The 18,753-nt window shown below is 34.7% G+C and overlaps 1 protein-coding gene across 2 annotated transcripts in view; it reads right to left on the bottom strand.

Moving 5' to 3' along the window:
* SRFBP1 (serum response factor binding protein 1) overlaps window positions 1–18,753 on the bottom strand; it is a 65,807-nt gene that overhangs the window by 31,638 nt on the left and 15,416 nt on the right. For both annotated transcript variants that reach the window (XM_036409062.2, XM_045571874.1), the window contains exons 2-3: window positions 18,191–18,279; window positions 16,613–16,685 (exon numbers count right to left, since the gene is read on the bottom strand). In XM_036409062.2, coding sequence (XP_036264955.1) covers window positions 16,613–16,685; window positions 18,191–18,279 — 162 coding nt within the window. The remainder of the gene's footprint in view (window positions 1–16,612; window positions 16,686–18,190; window positions 18,280–18,753) is intronic.

The raw sequence follows: 18,753 nt of genomic DNA, 5'->3' as shown, positions 1-18,753 counted from the left end.
ATAAAATAGGCAAGATAGTTTCTGTTTAGTTCTCAATAGTGGGAATAATAAAAAGATAACCCAAATATTGGGGTTCCCGTCTCAATTTGCACAAACCTCCCCACCCGTATGATATTTGTCATTAGGTGCAATCCTCATGCATCTATCCTGCCTCCCCCAACAAAAGCTCTGTAAGAGTATGTGTGAGGTGATAGTGAAAGCCATGTGGTTACCAGAGAAACTTAAAAACAGGAATGTACAAAGTATGTGTAGGGATATAAAGTTGATTGTATTATGTAGATAAAAATGGGGATGAGAGATAAAGTTGATCAGGATGAGAAGAATCAACTGATGAATTAGCTTTTACTACCCATAAGGAATTAGACCCCATCTGGTAGACAAGAGAAAGGTAATTTAGGTTCTTGAACAAAAGAGTAATATATAAAACAAAGTAGGTTTACTATTAGGAAATTTTACTAGTGTCAGGTTTTGCTGGCAGCCAGTTAAAGAATTACTAAATGTCTACAAACAGTACTGTCTCACTTTAGTTCCAAGTTGACTTTCATGTTTAAAGCTGAATCTTCATATTCTAAAAACTGAACTGTAATGCATCTTTCAACTATAAATTATTTCATCAAGCTGTGAAATTACTGATGTGAGCAAAAGCTAAAAAACAATGTGTTAAATTCAATAGTCCAAAGATATGCATTATATTTAAAAGTAGATACTAACAGAGCATAAACATAATCAAATAATTTCACCAAATGAAGCTGCAACCCCCCCTTGGCATTATATAGTCCTCTCTCTCACAGTAGAAATACCTTTTAGAAAATAGGACAAAACAAAAATAGTTTAACTCAAGTGATTAAACATGATAACATTTTTTAAGCCAAATAAAAACATCTAAACTGTTCTTGGAACTTCATGAAATTACCCACTTCTGAATGTTCAAAGAGGCAAGCAGAGAAATGAGATGCAGCAATTACATCAGCCTGAAGGTTTTACTCAGAGCACTTCTGCAAATCAAAGGAATAAATCAGGGTAGACAGCTTTTTCTTTTCATTTTAGAGACTATCTTCTAACAAAATGCCTGGCCTCGGAAAGAAAAGTTTACTATTTTGTAAATATATAGAGAGTAAATAAAATATTTAAAACTATTTAACTTTTGTTTTCCCAATAACATATTAAAAATAAAATAGAGGAGGTGAGATCTATACAGTTATTATTTTTGTTATTATTCAGTATATCAAATAAAAGACATAAATACAGCTTTATTTGAATATTTTATTTTTTTAATACGAGATACATACACACATACATACACACACACACACACACACTCACACACACAGTACTTTCAAGTTTAATTTTCCTTGCCCTGCACCAAAGAGCTGAAGGGGGGTGGAAGGGAAGCACTTAAAACTTAATAAACAATTACATAAGCCCATAGAACATTTTTTTCCCCCTTCAGTAAATTACCTAGGAAATTCATCAAAAGACCTTAGGAAAATTATATTAGGTGATTGAGACAGTAACTATGTAGCACATCCCTATAACTATTATAAGATATAGGGATGTGCTACATAGAATTTAGGAATATGTTAAAAGACAGTGAGTGGTTCTTAACTGAAAAAATAAAGGATAATCTTTAAAATATCAAGGAAGTCAGACTATTTATTATAGCTCTAATTCATTTAAGTAGTTTCTCTAGAACTTTAAATGTCCAGTAACCTTTCTCAAGGACAAAATAAAATGTATACTTGTCTTTTTCAGAAAAAATTTTTTATTGTTGAGAGTATTACAGATGTATCCCATTTCCCCATCCTCTTTCCTTCCATCCAGCTTCCACTCCACCCCATACCTTTGCCCCTTCTTCCCTCCCCTCTTTCTTCCCCCCCTCTCTTTTTCTCTCTCTCTTTGGTTGATTTCAGAGAAAAAGGGAGAGGGAGAGATAGAAACATCAATGATGAGAGAGAATCATCACACTGGGGATTGAACCTGGAACCTAGTATGTGCCCTGACCAGAAATCAAACTGTGACCTCCTGAATCATATAGGTCAATGCTCAACCTGTGAGCCACACCGGGCAGACTACCAAAGCTTTTTAATCTACTTATATACTGATGGGCATTTGGACTGTTTCCAGAACTTAGCTATTGTAAATAATACTGCTATGAACATAGATGTACATTTTTACTTTCTTTTTTTCTTTTTTCTTTTTTCAATATATTTTATTGATTTTGTACAGAGAAGAAGGGAAAGAGATAGAGAGTTAGAAACATCGATGAGAGAGAGTCATCGATCAGCTGCCTCTTGCACACCCCCTACTGGGATATGCCCGCAACCAAGGTACATGCCCTTGACCGGAATCGAACCCGGGACCCTTCAGTCCCCAAGCTGATGCTCTATCCATTGAGCCAAACTGGTCTCGGCCATTTATACTTTCTGATTGATGTTTCGGGATTCTTAGGATATATCCCAGAAGTGAGATGGATGTTCCATTTATTATTTTTTGAATACTTGGCATGCTGCTTTCTATAGTGGCGGTACCAGGCTGAATTTCCAACAGCAGTGTACTGAGGTATCCTTTTCCCCACATCCTTTCCAGCACTTCTTTGTTGATTTATTAATGATAGTGATTCTGGGAAGTGTGAGGTGGCACCCCATTATAGTTTTAATTTGCATCTTTCTGATGATTAGTGATATTGAGCATTTGTTCATATGTCTCTTGGCCATTTGTATGTCCTCTTTGAAGAAATGTTTATTCAGGTCTGTGCTCATTTTTAAATTAGATTGTTTGTCTTCTTTTTGTTGAGTTGTATGAGTACTTTATATATTTTGGAAATTAACCCCTAATCAGATTATCATTGACAAATATGTTCTCCTATACAGTGGGTTCCCTTTCATTTTGTGGATGGTTTCTTTTCCAGTGAAGAAACCTTTTACTTTGATGTAGTTCCATTTGTTTTGTTTTTTTTCTTTTTCTTTTGTTTCTCTTGACCTAAGAGAGATGTATTAGTTAAAATTTTGCTTTGTGAGAAGTCTGAGATTTTACTGCCTCTCTTTTCTTCTAAGATTTTTAGGGTCTCAGGTCTTACATTTAAGATTTTACCTATTTTGAGTTTATTCTTGTAGTATATGGCAAGTTCGTGATCTAGTTTCATTTTTTTTTGCATGTAACTGTCCAATTTTCCCAACACCATTTCTTGAAGAGACTGTCTTTATTCCACTGTATCTTCTTGCTTCCTTTGTCAAACAATAATTGACCATATTGACCTGGGTCCATTTCTGGAGTCTCTGTTCCATCGATTTATATGCCTGCTCTAGTGTTAATGCCAGGCTGTTTTGATTACAATGGTTTTGTAATACAGTTAGATATCTATTGTGATTTTTCCAACTTTGTTCTTTCTTAAATAGCTGGTGGAGGTTTTTTTTATCCATATAAATTTTTCGAATATTTGTTCTAGATCTGTCAAATATGCTAATGGTATTTTATAGAAACTGTGTTGAATCTATAGATTGCTTTGAACAGTGCGGACCTCTTAATGATGTTAATTCTTCCAAACCACGAACACAGTACAAATATCCACTTATTTTGTATCTTCCTCTATTACTTTTTTCAATGTCCTATACTTTTCTAAGTACAAGTCTTTTACATCCTTGCTTAACTTTATTCCGGCATCTCTCTCTCTCTCTCTCTTCTCTCTCTCTTTGTGCAATGGTACTAGTAAATGCCTTTTTTTTTTTTTTTTTTAGTTTCTCTTTCTGAGAGTTCATTATTATTTTATAAAAGTGACAGAAATTTCCAGATTTTAATTTTGTATCCTGCTACTTTGCCAAATTCGTTTATTAAATTTAGTAGCTTTTTGGTGGCATCTTAAGGGTTTTCTATGTTCAATATCATGTCATCTGCGAATAATGACAATTTAAATTCCTCCTTTCCAATTGTAGTTGTCAATTGGTAGTTGTCAACACAAACTTTTATTTTTTTCTTCTTGTCTTATCCCTGTGGCTAGGACTTCCAGTATTATGTTGAATAAAAATGGTGAAAGCAGACAACCCTACCTTATTCTTTTTTATATATTGACTTTTTACAGAGAGGGAGAGAGAGAGAGAGAGAGTTAGAAGCATTGATGAGAAAGAAACATCAATCAGCTGCCTCCTGCACACCTCCTGCTGGGGAAGTGCCCACAACCAAGGTATATGCCCTTGACAGGAATCGAACTTGGGAGCTTTCAGTCCACAGGCTGACGCTCTATCCACTGAGCAAAACCGGTTTTGGCTATTCCTTTTTTTTTTTTTTTTTTTTTTTTTAAGGGAATTACTTTTAGTTCTTGCCCATTGAATATATCTTCATGTGCTAACAGCTTAAAGAGTCTACATCAATTAATACTAGAATCATGTTACACTCAATATTGTTTAAAATATTATGCCAAATGCAGCAAGGAATGAAAATGCTCAGAAACCTAATCATAGCTACGGTGTTTCCCCGAAAATAAGACATCCTCCGAAAATAAGACCTACTTACAGGTTTCCTTCTGAGTGAAATATAAGGCATCCCCCGAAAATAAGGCCCCCCTAGGCTAAACATGAGAGATTTGGTCCACTGATTCTGAAAGAAATGGAGTCACAAGAAATTCACCAGGAAATTTAGGAATTGGATTGTTATGATGATGGTCCAGAAGATGATGACATGATTGTCATTGAATAAATGAGTAAATTCTTGATACTGTAGGATTCACAGTTTGTCTGGTTTGTGTTGACAACTACCATACTACCGTTCCGTATACAGGTAATAAATTTCTTTTATTTTCATTTAACAATAAATGTGTACCGTATTCTTCTTCATGGAAAAATAAGACATCCCCTGAAAATAAGACCAAGCGCATCTTTGAGAGCAAAAATTAATATAAGACACTGTCTTATTTTCGGGGAAACAAGGTAGCTACTAATTCATGATGCCTCAGGAATTGATAATTTGGATATTTAGCGTCCAGATATTATTTCTAAATGTTAACTGCTTAAACAGAAATCTTTATATGATAACCAGTTATTCTATCTTTAGAAAGGCCTAACTATTCTAATTATGTCAAATTATAAACAAATTTGATTTTGTCCTCAAGAGGCAATGATGATAAATCATCTCATTACTTTTACTTTTCATTTAATGAGCATTAAAATTATAATGCAAAAGCATAGGTATTTCTTTTTTTTTTTTTTTTTTAGAAAAAGCACATTTCTTTATAACACCTAACTATTCTTGTTAAAATTGTGAACTAATACTTAAAAGGAAGAGAGTTTTAGGTTTGTATAGTATTAAAAATATGAGTTACTGATTCAGACAGATTTGTATTGCATCCTGACTTTAGCTACACTCTAGTCGTGTAACTTTGGGCAAAGCAATTAATTTGTAAATCCCTCGTTTATACATCAGTAAAGTGAGGCTAAATAGGAGTCTTGAAAAAATACTATGAAGATTACAGATAATACAGGGGTTGGCAAAGTAGGTGTGAGTATGTGAAACAGTTTATTCTTGTATTACTATTTATTCCTGTATTATTTTTCATGTGAACAATTGTAAATCTACTTTCACCCATTCCTGTATATGTATGTTAGAGCAGAGAGCCTGGCACAGAGTAGGTGTGCAGTAATTGATAACTAAAATTACTATTAAATTGTTTATTAGCACGCCTTTACATCTGAAGTTGAGCTTCCTAGCTATAAATAGCATAAAAGTCTGGGGTGAAGTTGTTGCATTAAACAGTATCCTTGCTGGGCTGAGGGACACCCCACCCCCCATGCACAAATTGGAAAGGGTGCAGGCTGGGCTGAGGGACACCCCCCCATGGGATCAGTTAAAGATTATCAAGGAACTCATATCAATTTGGTAAATCAGTAATATTAATATTTTTCATTTAACTGTTTCCTTTTCCAGGAAACTGTCCCTGATTATTAGCTAGCAGCAACCTCTTATTCTTTTAAAATTTTCAAAGCACCTCTCATAACTTAGTCTGCTCTTAAAAGTGTGAATATCAGCCCTTTTCTGATAGTATAATACTTTGCAGAGCAAGAACAGTGAATTATGTTGTAAATTACATTCTATAAAGATGGGCTTAATAGATGTCTCCTTAGTGCATGGAAAAAGTAATTCAGTCACTGCTTCCTAATCAGTTATCTCCCCTCCAATCAATCCTTCACTCTCCTTCAAATTTATCTTTCTAGAAAACACAAAAACTTTCATGGTCCATATTCCCTAAAGGCTTTAAATGGTAATCTCATCTACCATTAGGCCACTATCTTTAACTTTTTGCTCCTCTATCCATTCCATATCCCAGCCATGATATTGACTACTAAAGAAATACTTGCTAAATGGATGCTTTATGCCAATTAGTACACTAAGAACTGGAGATAAAAGACAACATTCTACCCTTAAAAGAGGAGACATTTAAAGAAATAATTATATTTCAATGTGCTAAATATTGTAAAAGAAGTACTGAACTGCTCTTCCAAATCACACCAAGTACTTTCAGATCTGTATAATTTCTTATTGATATGCTCTATTTACCTAGACTGCCTTTTCCAAAGTTCCAACCCAGTGCTTGCCATTCTGTAAGATCTCCCCTAAATCCTGTCAATTAACGAATCCCTTCTCTAGGTTCCTGAAACTCTGATTAGTATATTATCAGTATAGTATATATCTCAGAGAGACTCATATGCTTATTTCCCACAGAATAGTATGTTCCCTGGCAGCAGAAATCTATCCATCTATAAACATAGGATGTTCTAAATTATAATTTATTTAACTAGCCTGAACAAATAGGATGGAATTTGTAATAGCTATTCTTGAAATTCCTAGTCTTTTTTTAAATTTGTAGTTTTTCTTTTTCTTTTCTGGTTGCAAATTTTGAGTCTTAAGAGATATATGATCATTAATAAACTGGTATGCTATCTTAGATAGTGAGTAACAGAATTATTAATAGTAACTAAAACCCACAAGTTTTATTTTAATATATTGAGTTTTACCAGAAATTAAGAATTAAAATAGTAAAGATCTCTCCATACTTTTTTTTTAACCTTAATATAACAATTGAAGGGTCTGGATAGTTTTTATACAGAAGAAGGGCAAGAATATAAGTAAAGTATACATTTTCACTGTAAACTGCCAAAGAATCATTTTTATAATTTAATAGCAGGTAGAGACCACGGAATAAACTTCATATTTAAGGAAAAAAATAGAACACTACTGAGTTTCTCTTGTTGTCATGAGATATTAATACTTTGAGTAGCAAAATACTAACATTAGCTATTTTAGTTGGGGGGTGGGGGAGAATGCATGGTTTCCACTACAACAGAAATCTAACAATACTATCCTATCTAATAAAAGAGTAATTTGCAAATTGAACATCACTCCAACACACAAGATGGCCATTTCCATGTGGTCAAAGATGGTTGCTCCCATGTGGACACAAGATGGCAGATGGACACAGGGAGGGCAGATGGAGGAGACAAGGCCTGCAGGGGAGGGCAGTGGGGGGCAACCAGGCCTTCAGGGGAGCAGTTAGGCATCGATAGGCTAGCAGGAGAGTGGTTAGGCTCCAGGCAGAAGTGATTACGGACAATCAGGCAGGCAGGCGAGCAGTTTGGAGCCAGCAGTCCTGGATTTTGAGAGGGAGGTCCAACTGCCCTCGAGGGGTCCCAAATTAGAGAGGGTGCAGGCTGGGCTGAGGGACACCCTCCCAGGCACAAATTTCATGTGAGCATATTAGTGAGTACAAATGTTTATTTATTTATATTTTTAATTTGTTTCAGAGAGAGAAAATGACAAGGAGAACAGAAACATTGATGAGAGAGAAACTGATTGGCTGCCCACTGCACACCCTTTCCTAGGGATGGAACCCAAAGCCTGGATATGTCCTGACAAGAAATCGAACTGGTGACCTCCTGGTAACCTTCTGGTGCATGGCCAATGTTCAAACAACTGAGTCACACAGGCTGGGCATGAGTATAAATGTTTAAAAATAATGTGTCTCTGTTAATCCCAAATTCAGGTGACATTCTAGTTGAATAAAAAAGAAAAGCCCATTTTCTAGACCAGTTATTTATTGTTCTTATTGTTGCCTACTCTAGGACTCTATGTCTCCCATTGTGTGTTTCAAACAAACTATGTTGTAATATTTGCCTCTTTTCTCAATCACCACATTATTTCATGCTAACATTATGATAATAGTATCGGTTGTCCAAATTTTTTGAATTAACAGTTGAAAAGGGCTTTGCATACTTGCACAATTAGTAGGAACATTGTGCCAAGGTTGTAAGTTCAAATCTGCAGAATTACAAAACTTTAAAAAAAAAAATCAAAATAAAACAAAAAATATTTTTGACGAAAAGCTCATGTGATAATCCTTTCTTACTTCCTGTTCCCACACTATTCACATACTCAAAAGCCTCTGAAGTCAGTTTATCTGAACTGAAACAATTCCAAAATTAGTTTATTATTTTAAAATTAGGTGTGTATAATGACTGAATAAATGGTAATAGCATTTTCATCACTTTTGTCAACAAGGATATATAACTTTTCCTGTGTTTTCAAATAGAATCAAGTAGTTTCAAAACCAGGGAATACATACAAATTTTATTTGTCACAACTGCTCTTAATTTAAAATATAAAAATATTTTACAACCACCATATGCTTGAGATAGTATTTTTATATCAACACAGCCTACAGTGAAAATCATGAACCCTACATATTAAAATTGTAATACTGCTAAAGATTAGAGGACTTATTCAAAATACTGGCTTAAAGTTATAGAAACCACATGCCAGGAAACAAACTGGAATTCCAACATGATGATCTCTTTCTAAATGTTGTTTCATGTGTATGAGGAGAGCAGTATATATATAATGATCTTTTAAAATACCACTATGATTTCCTGTTGATTATTTCAAATGTCACAAGCTGAATACAAAAGAATATTAAATCAGGGCATCTTGTTCTGCCTTAAGCAGCAATAAAAGTTGTTCCTTTAAAAAAAAAAAAACTGAATTAGAAACTAAATGGCTTTAGAGAACTGGCCAAAGGTGACTATAAAATGAAGAGCCTATCCATTTTTCTGTTTCCGACACTTAACATTAAACCAACTACAACACAAAAACAACTCTGGTTAGAGACTCTTCTTGTAATAGTTCAGTAATACTCTCCTTATATATTGAGACTCAGAACAACCTCAACATTGTACATATGACAATAAATATAAGAAATGTTACATTAAATGTCACTTAGTCTGGCCAGCCAGGCAGCATCATTTATCATACACCTGACACGTTACCAGCTGTTGGGGTCAAAGACTTGACAATGTACTAATATTTTCTTAAGAAGGTCTCTGTGAGTAGTGTAGGAATAGCACAGAAGCAGATTCATACAATATGACAGTAGAAATATACGAAGGTTAAGGAGCTGTATAGAAGACGTGGTGAATAATTCTTTTCGGGACAGAGTGCTTATATCAGGGAAAGTTTCATAGTGCAAGTAACATAAGAAGTGAAGAAAAGCTGCTGAAATGAAGAGTCAGTCTTTATTCAGGGAGAGGTGTGTTACCTTTCCCTTTCTCTTCCATTCTCTATAAAAAGTGCAAGTAGGCATGAAATAGATTGATATGTTTGAGGTTCATAAATTATAGTTGGTACAAAAAGTATGGGATAGGTAGATGGTATAATTGGAGAAAAAAGGTATCTTGAGTATATATCACAAACGACCATGTATGCCATGCAGGACAGAATCTTGATCAAATCTGCATTTTAGCAAGGTCACTGGTTACAGTGCAGAATGTGATTTGAAGTGTGGTAATACCTAAGGCAGGAAGTACAAGTGAGAAATATTAAGAACCTAAACTAAGAAGTAGTTACGTATTTAGAAGATAAAAATAACAGATTTTGGGGAAGGACAAGATATGGGAATAGAAAGTAGCTAAGGGAGAAGGGAATTCAAAAATAATTCCTAGACTTCTGGCTTAGGAAACTACATGAATGATAGTGTTAAAACCAAAGTCAGGAATAGAAGAGAAGAACATCTGATTAGAGTGTGTGTGGGTGGTGAGGAACAAAATGTTAGAATCTTTATTCAGATACTGACATCTTTTGGAATATCTCCTTATCCATCTTCTTTTCTTTACATCCCATCACCCTGTCCCCTAATGCCACAGCTGATTATACTAGGTAGGACCAGTGATGGACATTTAACCCAAGACAACCCAAGAACTTGAGTTAGTGTGGGCTGAGGTTGCCACTATACAGGGACCTTGGAAATACCTAAGCAATGAGAGCTGTTTGGAAAGTCAGAGAGAAGGGGAGTGAAAGAGAACAGAGTGGGCAGGATAGGGGCAAGATGAGGAAAAGCAAAGATGAAGCCCAAAATGGAGGAAAAAGAGGCAGGAAAGAAACAAACAGAACTACCTGAGTTTCAGATCCTGATTCTCATCCCTGCTGAGGTTAAAATTCAGTGCCCTTAGGCTTCATAAGAAAACCCACAACTTGAACCATGCTTTCTAACTTACCCCAAGTGAATCATGTAAAATGTTGAGTTCTGGGTGCACCTAAAAACATTAAGAGGAGTTGAATATAAGGCTGCAGGCTGCCCTATCTGGTTTAACTCAGTGGATAGAATGTCAGCCTGTGGATCGAAGGGTCCTCTATTTGATTCCAGTCAAGGGCATGTATCTCGGCTACAGGCTCCTTTCCAGCCCGGCCCTGGTGTTTCACTCACATCAATATCTCTCTCTTTCTTTCCCTCTCTCTTCCATTCTCTCTAAAAATCAATAGAAAAAATATCCTCGGGTGAAAATTAAAAGAATGCAGACCTTCAAAAATGCAAGTAGCCATGTTAAAGAATATAAATTTAGAAGATAAAAGAAGAACTTTGTGGGGACAACAACATCTAAGAGTCAGTATGAATCTTATTCAAGGACACTGATGGACAGGCAGACAGATAAATTAAGTGGGTTGCCGAGGGAATGGGAAGTGAGGAGGCCCAGTTCCCAGTGGTTATGCTATGGGAGGTAAGGATGCTATTCTAATACGGGGAAAGGAAGAAACTGAGAGACTGCCGGGACCGGTTTGGCTCAATGGATAGAGCGTCGGCTTGGGGACTGAAGGGTCCCGGGTTCGATTCCGGTCAAGGGCATGTACCTTGGTTGCGGGCATATCCCCAGTAGGGGGTGTGCAAGAGGCAGCTGATCGATGACTCTCTCTCATCGATGTTTCTAACTCTCTATCTCTCTCTCTCCCTTTCTCTCTGTATAAAAATCAATAAAATATATTAAAAAAAAAAAAAAAGAAAAAAAAAAGAAACTGAGAGACAGTTAAAGGATGACGATGAGTTTTATGGCATATGTCAGTTTATTAGCTGACAAAACCCAGTTAGGGGCAAAGTTTGAAACTATAGGTGAAATAAGGAATAAGTAATAAAAGAAGAAAAAGAAAGAGACATAGCACATTAACAAGTTTTGGCCCTGAATAGGAAAAGAAGAAAGCATGGGACCAATAAGAACCAACTGTCAGCCTGGGATGACTTTGTGAAGAAACACAGACCTATAAAAATTTTTAGAAAGTTTCATTACATGTTATTTTTTAAATACCAAAATGCATGTCTCCTCATTAAGGCAAAGAAGATTATCATATTTAAAGAAAATCATCATCATTGTAAAAAGCGAGATGTTTCAAGGATAAACATCTAGAAAGGTCCTTACTCTGTCAACTAGACAAAATGAATAAGAAATTGCTCATTTAGTAAATTAGTATTTAAGTGGTATAAGTCCTATAATGATATGTAAAAAACATGTCAATCACTGCTTTGTAAATAAAATAAAAATTTCAATTGAACTACTTCAAAACAAAAGTACTATTTCACTGAGAAGCTAAAAAGCCTACATTTTTTGATAGAGCAGGTAGCACAGGTAGTAAACTCCAAGCTAGTTGAGATTAAAGAATAGGACACGGGAGCAAATGACTTAAAAAAAATCTACTCAATCATCTTAATTTTGTGAAGAAATTAAAGTCTACAGAGGTCAAAGTTTGTAACCTAAATTTCAAGACTTAGAACTCAGTTTTGTACTTTTCAATTCATACTCATTACACTTTTTTGGTGTGTTTTTTTTCTTCTTTCGGCCTATGCACAGCGGTGTTAGATAAAAAGATTTTATATGTTCTCACAAAAATGTAGGCAAACACATCTAAAGAATACTACTCTGTTCCAACTACTCTGAAGACTGTTGCAAACAATTAATCCAGTTCATAACTATAATCACATAGCTGAAAACTTCAAACTGTCAAGTACTAAAACAGCTTTATTCAATTTTCAGACTATTAGCAGCTATTCTTTTACTATCTTTGTAGATTAACAATATCATTTACTCCTCTCACAATATTCACAAAGCACAGATTTGTAATTGTTATACAAAGTTTTCTCTCATTTTCACATTCAACTAAATCATAATCCTCCATAAATATACAATAAAAAGATTAACATAAAAATTACTATAAAAAATTCAATTGCAACCCACATTAAGATTTTCAAAACTTGTGCACTCTCCCTCCTAGGAACACGCCCACACCTTTCTCTCCCTCCTTTTCTTCCCCCACAGGCCTGCATCTCCTTAACTCTAAGGGACCTCATGAGACTTGCAACCAGGGGAGCAAGGGACAGAGGATGCATATCCTGGGCTAACCCCCTGACCTTGTCCCGAAGGCCTCCTGTTCTCTAACTCTCCAGTGAGCTAACAGCAGCACCTCCTTGGCTCACTTCTTTCCCATAATGTTTCTAGAGAGCCACAGCAGTGCCGCATAGTCTCTCCTGTTGCTTCTTCTATCCTAAGCACTTCCTCAGATTCACTGTCTCCAGCATTAATAAATGTACTTCAAAATCACCAGGAATCTTTTGAAATCTTTCCTGCAGGAAGTCAAGAAACCATACTCCATAGGGGAAAATGGCTATTAGCACTATCTTCAATATTGTAAAGAAAAAATTAAAAACCTCTTAACAAACTAAAATCTTATCAGAGAAATAAAAAATTACAGCAGAAAGAGAAACAATTAACTGATTAAGCCACAAAACATCAGTCACTGGGTGAAAGACTATTCAGTTTCAAAATTATCACCTCACAGATTACTTAATAATTGCAAACAGGAAAATGGAGAAATCTGGCTGATAACATCTAACCAGGGGTAAGGAATGGCTGGCCTGAGGGCTGGGCCATATAAAGCCCACAAAATCATTTATTTTGGCCCTTCCAAGGCATTAGGGGTGAGTTAAATAAATGTTTGGCAAAATCTAGGCAGGCTAATTTTTAAGTTGATAATTTGTATGGCCCACGAAAGATGTTATAAATATCCAAATGGCACTTGGCAGTAAAAAGGTTCCCCACCCTTGCTCTAAACCAAGTAATTGGAACTAAGCATCACCAGTAAAGGGACAAACTAGGTGTGATACAATGTATTACTACTATACATTATAGCATTATAATTTTTTTCTAGGTTTAAAATAGTTTCCAAAACATTGGAGGGAGATGTAAACAAAAGGGGGGAAAAAAAACAAAGGAAGATTATTACAAATCAGCCGGTTTGGCTCATAGAGCGTTGGCCTGCAGACTGAAGGATCCTGGTTTTGATTCCGGTCTAGGGCACATGCCTGGGTTGCAGGCTCAGTTCAACATGCAGGAGGCAGCCAATCAATGATTCCCTCTTATTATTGATGTTTCTATCTCTCTTCCTCTCCATTCCTCTCTGAAATCAATCAAAAAAAAATATATATATATATATATATAAAAAAGATCAGGCCCCCCTTTTTTTCTCTTGGCCAGAAATAAACAAACTCCCATTTCTAAAAAGATTTTAGGTTTTCTCTTTGAGGAAGTCATCTTGCAACAAAATACCCTGTTATCATAGAAAGCAAGTATGGGACAGTATGTCATGAACAAGACTGTAAAAATGTAGTGGTATATGGGCCAAGGAAAAAATTCATCTGGAAAAATGAATAAGTAGAGGTTTTTCTTCAGATTTAATTGAGACTGTGAGCTTCCTGTTTGTGACTATTTCTTTGATACTCCCATGTATATATGATAAACTCTTCTTTAGGAAATTTCAAATGACCATTCACTTAAAAAATGCTCTATATATTTTTCTTTTAGAAAAGTAGACCATTAAAGGGATCATAAATAAAGAATAAAATTAGATGTGTAAGAAAAGCAAACATAGTCTTACTCTTTTTCTCTTTTTTTATATTTAAATTTAATTCAACTTTTAAAAAGCATTAAAAAAAAAAAGTTCAATTCAGAGCATCCAATTCAGACCACCCTAACCCATGCCATAAATAGGGGAAAAATATACATATATACTATTAATTTTATGAATTTCCAGACTATATAGGCTATGCATTTTAGCTTTTTATGAGGCAACAATTCCACAGTGGTCTTATATAATATAATAACATACATACACAAAATAAAACTATAAATGTGACACAGTCATGTTGCAAACCTATGAACTTTCTCACTGAGTTCGATATTCTATTCCTGATGAGGTTTAAGAATAAAAGAAAACAGCTGAGGCCGGTTTATCTCAGTGGTAGCGCGTCGGTCTACGGATTGAAAGGTCCCAGGTTCGATTCTGGTCGGGGGCATGTACATTGGTTGTGGGCACATCCCCAATGGGGGGTGTGCAGGAGGCAGCTGGTCGATGTTTCTTTCTCATCGACGTTTCTAGTTCTCCATCTCTCTCCCTTCCTCCTCTCTGTGAAATATCAATAAAATATATATATAAAAAAAAAAGAATAAAAGAAAACAAGTTTCACATATAAATCAATTAGGACAACTTATTTTTCTGATTAACTTCAAATTTAATCCATTATTATTACAGAAAAGAAGTATTCTGAAGATTAATGAATATCTTTGTTTTCAGAGTCTTCATATACTACACAGTCTATTATATTATAATGCATCCTTTCCAAGGAAAAATAAAATCAGCAATTATATAGTAGTTCAAAGACTTTAAATAATTGAGGACTACAAAAATGACCATTCAGAAGAAATTACAGGGGAAAATTTAGGTAAGGAATGTAATAATTTAGTAAGAACCTTGGTTAAGAGAAAGTGAAAGACACAACCGGATACACAATAACTTCCTATCTTAAAGTTATCCTCAAATCAAAAATATCTAAACATTTTCTCTCTCATTTTTATTTCATGAGAAATAAAAAGTATATGAAAAAGTCTAAATGATATATCATTCAAAGTGACACAAATACCAATTAGGAGGCAAACATAGAGTATTTTAACTGAATGGGGGGGGGGGAAAGAGAGGGATTAAAACACTAGAGAAGATAGATCAAATGTATTTCATAAATTTTGCAGTCCTGTGATTAAAAATAATTCCACACAAAAAAATAAAATCACCTCACACCAAAAAAAAGAAAAAAAAAGAAAAAAAGAAAAATCATGTCCTGCATCTGTTTCTACTCAGATTAACTGTGAAAAATAACTGGCCTAAAAAATACTTTACTATCCCTTCAAACAAAAAACAAACAAACAAAAAAAAGCAAAAAAAAAAGAAAGAAAAAATAAGATGAGAAACTTTGATAATTTAACTCAATTAAAATAGTTTTAGAGAATTCAATCATTCTTTTATCTATCTCAAAAGTTGGAAGTGCCCAATTGGTGTGGCTCAGTGGTTGAACATCAATCTATGAACCAGGAAGTCACAGCTTGATGATGCCCAATGGGGACGTGCAGGAGGTAGCTGATCAATGATTTTCTCTCATCATTAATCTCTCTCTCTGTCTCTCTTTCTCTTTCTCTCTCTCTCTCTCTTTCTCTCTCCCCCTTTCCTCTCTGAAATCAGTAAAATTAAAAAACAAACAAAAAAACCCAAACTCTTTAAAGTTATACCAAAATGTAATAGTCAAACATACATGCAAAATGACCCTGCAATTAACATAATTGCTAGTACCAAATGTTGTTTTTAAGTCCTGCAATAAAAAACTCTTCCAGACATTTAATAGTATGTCATTTGGTAAATGAAAGTTTCCACAAAGTAAGAGCAGTGAGAAGACCTAAAAATTATGCTAGTGAAGAGTCTGGCTGAAAGAAACAAAAATATGGATCATTTTGGTCCAATACTAATTTTATTTCGAGTTACTACAGAGCTGAATAAAATGCTGACACCATCACACAAAAATTTATTGAGTTGGCAATAGGTAAAGCATGATGTCAGCCACCAATATCCCCATCCACATTACTAAATAGCATGAACACTTCAATTCTTGAACTCAACTTAGACTACATGCCTAAAGTTACAGTAAAAATAAAAGACTTAGGCATGAGGCATTATTAAACACAGATGAGTTTAGTTTGGCAGTGTTTTGACTCAAATTAGTCAAGTACTTTAACAAATTCAGTGAAAGAGAAAATGCAAGCTTCAACATATTACAATTTTCTAAATGTGCTACATTCTTCACCCAACAGACCCATAAAATAAGTCTTGGTAAATCTATAATAATATTCAAATAAGTAACCCAACACACTCACACAAAATGCAGTCTGAGATGAGAGACAGAAACACGCATACACATAGCTGCACAAGTCCTTACCTTCATGGCATGAATTTCTTCAAGCAACCGTTGTGCCCGCCTTTGGTTTTTCAACAGTGCTTCTTCAGTACCCCTGCAAAAGATAATTACAATATGTAGACAGGAAAAGCATTTAGTACAGACTCATATCATAATGAAAAGTCTCATTTCTTTTAGAAAAATATCATAAATCTCAATGTCATCCTGCACTGCTTTCTCCCCTTCCAACATACATCCCAATTCTACTAATAAACCCAAGTTCTTGGCAAAATAGGCATAGTCCTGGCATAATATTAAAATTTATTGCTGCTGTTTGCCTTATAATTCCTTAATGGGAAGGTCAAATAATACTTTTTAATTAATTGGTTAATAGCAATTGTATTTATATTAAGGTCCATAAGATACAACTAAAAGTTAGATATAATTTTATTAAATAAATATTTGTTTTCTGGAATTAAAAGAATATACAAAGATGTCAAATATCTGATTGTATCAGAGAGGAAAGACATCTTCTGCAACATTTATGAAAGAAAGCACTAAAAATTAATCAGGAGCAAAACACATTTGAAGACTTTAAATAACATACTTTTTCCTCTAATACCAGTGACACTGAAAATACAAACTACTATTTTTTCAAAAAATTAGATGGAACACAATTTTTTGATAAACACTTCCACAAGGTACTGAATATTTCAAGTAAAAAAAGTGATATGAATTTTTACAACTGATTTTACACAAGGTATTTCTAGATTTGCAAAACCATACCACATCTTTTTTTTTTTTAATATATTTTATTGATTTTTTAGAGAGAGGAAGGGAGAGAGATAGAGAGCTAGAAACGTCAATGAGAGAGAAACGTCGATGAGAGAGAAAACGTCGACCAGCTGCCTCTTGCACACCCCCTACTGGGGATGTGCCCGCAACCAATGTACATGCCCCTGACCGGAATCAAACCTGGGACCTTTCAGTCCGCAGACTGCAGACCGACGCTCTACCACTGAGCCAAACCGGTTTCGGCACCATACCACATCTTAAGATAACTTCTAATAACATAAAACATATACATAACCCCAAAGGACTTTCATTCTGAAAAAGCCAAAGAGATTTTTGAAAAAAATAGCAGCAGAATTCATCATGTATTTTAAGCAAATATGATCAAAATCATGTAACATGCTGACACAGCACATTTTATCTCACTCAGATCCTCTCTTAACATATATATTAAAAAGTGCTGTGTGGCCGAAACCGGTTTGGCTCAGGGGATGGAGTGTCGACCTGCGGACTGAAAGGTCTTGGGTTCTATTCCGGTCAAGGGCATGTACCTTGGTTGCGGGCACATCCCCAGTGGGGGGTGTGCAAGAGGCACCTGATCAATGATTCTCTCTCTCTGATGTTTCTAACTCTCTATCCCTCTCTCTTCCTCTCTGTAAAAAAGCAATAAAATATATATATTTTAAAATAAATAAATAAAAATAAAAAGTGCTGTGTGATTAAGATAATAATTATTCCTCTAGGTCCCTCTTTCAAATTTTGTAAATATTAAATAAAAACAATTTTGACATTTTATCAATCAGAAGGCCATAACTTTAAACGACTAACTTTTTCGACTTCAGTCTGCTAACACTTCTGACAAGTTTTCGGATAACCAAAACTCGGATTCTCTTCACTTCTTTTCTCATCTTCACAACCTTTGAAGAATAAAGCAAAATTTGAAAGATTATTAATTAAAAAAGAAACATACTTTATTTGGAATCTTAATATTGTAGGCTAAGTCTACCACTTTATCCAAATTTTTGGTTAACTATATTTATAGTTGGATGAAATCAAACATTTTCCACTGAGAGTGAATAAAGGAATACATCAACATTTTAAAATGTGTCTGAGGACTCAAGAGAAAAAAGTTTTCTAAAAAAAAAAAAAAAAAGTCATAGCATTCCGAATAATTAGTATTTTAATATTATACTTATTATATCTTGTTGGGCTTGGAACATAATAAACTGAGTTTTCTGAGATCAGAGATCATCATATCAATCCTTGTGTCCTTGTGGCTTAAAACAGAGCTTCAACCATCATGATGGAAATTTAATTTATCGAATGAGTGTGTTAACAAAAGCAAATGCATGAAAGGGATCATATTTACTTACTTATAGAATACCCTATGC

Source organism: Pipistrellus kuhlii, unplaced genomic scaffold, assembly GCF_014108245.1.
Source record: "Pipistrellus kuhlii isolate mPipKuh1 unplaced genomic scaffold, mPipKuh1.p scaffold_m20_p_4, whole genome shotgun sequence".
NCBI classification, from domain to species: Eukaryota; Metazoa; Chordata; class Mammalia; order Chiroptera; family Vespertilionidae; genus Pipistrellus; species Pipistrellus kuhlii.
Note: the sequence above shows the minus strand (reverse complement) of the source record. Positions and strands in the feature narration are given on the sequence as shown.